General features: G+C 40.9%; 1 protein-coding gene across 1 annotated transcript in view; it reads right to left on the bottom strand.

The window, feature by feature from the left end:
- Positions 1-4,787, bottom strand: part of LOC101846299 (dynein heavy chain 7, axonemal-like) — a gene marked incomplete in the record, with an annotated part of 71,001 nt that overhangs the window by 24,512 nt on the left and 41,702 nt on the right. The window contains 2 exon segments of the mRNA XM_035971617.1: positions 3,242-3,356; positions 3,942-4,069. Of these exon segments, the coding sequence (XP_035827510.1) occupies positions 3,242-3,356; positions 3,942-4,069 (243 nt within the window).

Here is a 4,787-nt window from a genome sequence, read left to right as displayed (position 1 = left end):
GAGAGAGAGCAAGAGAAAGAGAGAGGGGTAAAAAAGATAGTTAGATGGATAGATGGAGAGATAGATAGGTACATAGATAAAAATATAGATAGATAGATAGATAGATAGATAGATAGATAGATAGATAAAACACAGACATTGCAAATAAACTACTGAGTTGAATCAGGGGACCGCTTAAATTAAGAGAAACATTACTCACTTCCACACTAATCTGGAAGCGGTACTAAAAGATTGTAAATGAACAATATAACAAAGTGTGTGATTGAGTAAACAAGCACGTGGTAAAAGATCTATAACCGGAAAAATGTAGGCTGTAAAAGAATAAAGACTTTAAAGCGGAGACGTGACTATCCGGATTTATGTTAAAAGTTTCATGAATTATGCATATCCAAAAGAGGTTCCATCCCCCCTAGTGACACATAATATTATCAAGGAAGAACTATTCTTCAAACGCTTCCACACGCGCTGCGAACGCGCAAGTGTCAAGTTTCAGTCCTGACCCGCACAGGTTCACCTGTCCATGGATTGTTCAATTGAAAGAAGGGCCTTCTCTGGATGTCCATTTAGATACTATTTAACCCGTCCGGCAAAATTTGGTCGTTATAGTGAAAGCGGGCCACTTGCGCTCCTATTCAAAATCGAATTGCCCCTCTTTGCTCCCCGACTTTGAGATTTGATAGACGTTTGGAGCGAACCCAGAGGGATTGTCAGACGCCCTTTGGCGTCATAAACGGCCAGCAAATAGCCCGTCGCTTTGACACCACAAGATGACACAGAGATAGAATCTGACCCTTAGCAAAATAGCCGACCTGATAGCCTGGATTTGCTGATATCTATACCATCTTAACTTGCAACATTTCCAGGATCTCTGGGGATAAACTGGTACTTTGTAGACAAAAAGTTGTGTGAATGAGGTCCACTGTTCAAATCCATGTAAGGTTAACGTTTGAATACGGTATTTTCACAGATTTATTTCTGTCTTGTCCAAGCTCAGTGTTCACTTCATGAACGCGGGTAAACGTCCAACTAGTCAGGGCTGACACACAGCCTGGACCTATTCTTCCGTAAAATCCCCGACCTAATAGGTGGAGAATCACTCCACCTCACCAACTGTTCCTGACAGGTTAAAAAAAATATTAAAATGAGAATTTGATGTGTTGTGTAGTTTTTTGTCCTCGAGTATATTTTGGTGTCATTTTGTTAAAAAGAAAACAAAAATTGGGCGTATTACGAGGAGCTGGGTAAAATAACATTAGAATGGGAAGAGAAACTGAGTTGAATTTAATTCACATTGTTTATATATATATATATAGCATTTTTATGACCCTCGTTGACAAAATTTTGATCATTTAGCAGGCGGGTTTCGAACCTACCAGTCAGGACCAACGTGGGCTGAGAAGGATAACATGTAGCAGAAGAAAGACAGAGATACTCAACGAAATATCTTTTCACACTTGAATTGAACTGAATCTTCTTCGAGAGATGGCAAAGCGTCTGCACCAAGCACAGGTAGGTGCGTTGAAGTCGCGGGCCAGATTACGGGAGTCCGAATATCTCGAGGGCCAAAGCAGAAGAAAATTGGGTAAAATCGGTTGAAATACCCGAGTTTTCAAAACTAAAACGAAAACTGATATCATAACATAATATGTCACTCAAGGGTATTTCATGATATAATAATTATGTTAGATGTATTGCCTCTTGCTAGGCCGGAAACTATTGATTTTAATTTGCAAGACAGACCGATCGATTTGTTTTGCTTTTAAAAAAATTAAAGATCAACCCACCGTAGACCAAATTCATTATCAACTACTAAGTCAACTCGAGGGCCAGACTGAAACTGCCTTTGGACTGGCTCTGGCCCGCGGGCCATACGTTGCCAATGCCTGGTCTAATCATAGATTCCGGTACGAACTTATTTGAGAAGAGACGACAAGTTGGAGGGGCTGAGCAGTCAGTAGTTGAGATGAGGGACGTACGGTCAACTGGGTGCAAGAGAAATGACAAAGGATCTTAGTGAGCGAGTTCAGAAAAGCATTCCGACGAATCCAAGGCCAAAATAATCAGGAAAATAAGACCAAAAAGAGGACAAAAACAGTTCTCCTCCTCTGACTCCCCCCTGAAAGAAGAGCGGAAAGATGAAAGAACAAAGAACCTGAGAAGCGTGAAAAGAGAAGAGGGCCCAACAGAACTGAGATTTCGTGGGTGGTGTGGCTGAGTGTGAAATTGAGTGGACAGAGAGAAGCAATTACCTCTCGACGCTAGTCCGGCTCGCTTCCCCATTGATCCAGTTACAGGGACCACCAGGTCTGTTACCCAAATTAAGGGTCCACACTTCTCTCAACTGTTGGGTGTCCAGAATCCGGTCCATGCTGAGATAGCAGCAAGGATTTAACAAAACGGGGAAAAAACGTTTTGTCCCCTAAGTACCCGTACTGATCGGTTGTTCATAATATGAAATACGGGGGACTAACGACATTTATCTCATATTATTCCTTTGCAGTGACAAACGACAAACATAAAGATGATTATAGAGGTTTAAATAGATCTAAGTCAATCTGGTGTTTTTTTTCGACGGAATTCAATTATACAACCCAGAAGGCAATGGACCGAATGCAGCATAACCAGGGAAAGCAATGCACTAGCTTTCATTAATCTAATCGGATGTGGTCCACCTCATAATATCCACTATGTGCAAAAACAAACAAGCAAAAATGTAGACATCATAAACTTTCTACACTAGGCCTTTGACACGTGCTTGCGGTGTTTTACCATGTTGTACTATCTACCCAACTTTCCGACTTTAACTTTAAATCACAAATAAATACCCACAGTTTACCCTGCAGTATCCCCTTTATTCATCGTAATGAACGATAATCATAGCTCATTCTCTTAGGCTTAAATTATTATACATGAAATAATTTAAGACAAAGGCGCTTTTTTCTTTCGTACGATTCATTTGAGTTGGACAGGCGTGTTGTTCACCGTCGCTCACGCGGGATGGCACCTTTGAAATTGGATCTGTCACTTCGGCGTCCTCTGATCCTTCATTTTGACACTGGTCTAACATTACTATGAACATTGCGTAACAGTCAAGGACCGGCAGAGAGAAAAAAAAGAAAGAAAGAGAGAGATAGAGAGAGAGGAGAGGGAGAGAGAGAGAGAGAGAGAGAGAGAGAGAGAGAGAGAGAGAGAGAGAGAGAGAGATCGCAGCAAATTAACATTTAGATTTGTAAGAACTCACCAGTCGGAAAGCTGAAGTAAACGCCCCGAGGTAAGCCACGATCCCAGACGACACAAGAATGTCTCCCGTCAAGTTGTCGTAAGTGACCCCGAGCGTCTTAGCGGCTTTTTGCCACCTGGAAAGGACAAAGTTTAACATTAGTTTTATTGGAATAGTTTTTATAACTAACAACATGATAACTAAACTGAAAATACAGGGCTGGTTTGCTTTTTCTGGACTTGGTTGACATTTTAAAAATGGCTATAAAACAGTAGAGGTTTACGGTCTAAAAAGGTATGACTACGTCTAAGTATTTGAAAACTATTGTGCTTACTTCTAAGGTCAAGAGAGTCTATGCAAAATATCAGTTCTTCACTCGTAAAGGACATGATGTCATTTTTTCCCTCTCAAATGATAACCTTACGAAACGGGTAGATCGTTTTTATCACTAAGTTACAGATCTAAACCAGACATCAGTTTTCACTGTTCGCCATTTATTCAATGCTTGGATGCTCCCAAAAACAAATCAACAACAAAAAAAGACAAATACATATTTAAAAAATGCAACCCAAAAACCAACAACGTATCTTCTGGTCTTTTCCCAGTCACTCATTCATCCATTAAGGTTTTCCAAGTAAGTTCCTCTATGTAGATATGGAGCACATGACTTGCCCTACATCCGGGCAGTGCAAGGTCACAACAAACCACCACCCCAACTGACCTGTCCTTCTCCCCACCAAGTCCTCCAATCAGCTGCGAGGCCCTGTCCAACTTCTTCTGACACATGTCCACTTGGAATTCTAGGTCAGCCTTCTTTTGCTTGTTGATCTCCAGAGTGTTTTGAAGTTTCTGTGATCACCATCAGCGTGAGAGGTAAAAGAACAGTTTGTTTCAGTAAGAGTTTTACGGCATTTGCAACGTAATAAGATCATTGAGGTCATGTAAATGTCGAAGATAAAAGGTGTTACAACACACACGCACACACACACACACACACACACACACACACACACACACACACACACACACACACACACATCCATTTCCTTTTCTGTCTCCCTCTTTCTCGTTTGTCTCTTTATTAGGCGTTTTACAGTGCCCCCCCTCCCTTTTCGTTTTCCTATTTACCGTTTGCCTCAGAGTAAGTACATGCACTTCTAGCTGTATGCATGTGTGTGAAATCGTTAACTCGATCTCCTTTTCCTATTCAGAAGAACCAACTATATTTCCATAAATGCATTCGACCATTCTTCCTTCACCAACAATGAACATGCCCAAACAAACGACAGAACATTCAAAATAATCTACTTCTTACTTTAGCCATCAAGGTATATCATATCATTCTTCCATGAGCACTAACATACTCACACCTAGAGATAAATCTAAAACAGTCAATTCACCCTCAAAATACACATTCGCACTTGGTCACTTATAACAACAGTGTACACAGACACAAATATGTTCAAATAGCAAGTGATGAAAGCGGAGAGAGAAAATGAGAGAGAGAGAGAGAGAGAGAGAGAGAGAGAGAGAGAGAGAGAGAGAGAGAGAGAGAGAGAGAGAGGGG

Source organism: Aplysia californica, unplaced genomic scaffold, assembly GCF_000002075.1.
Source record: "Aplysia californica isolate F4 #8 unplaced genomic scaffold, AplCal3.0 scaffold00472, whole genome shotgun sequence".
NCBI lineage: Eukaryota > Metazoa > Mollusca > Gastropoda > Aplysiida > Aplysiidae > Aplysia > Aplysia californica.
Note: the sequence above shows the minus strand (reverse complement) of the source record. Positions and strands in the feature narration are given on the sequence as shown.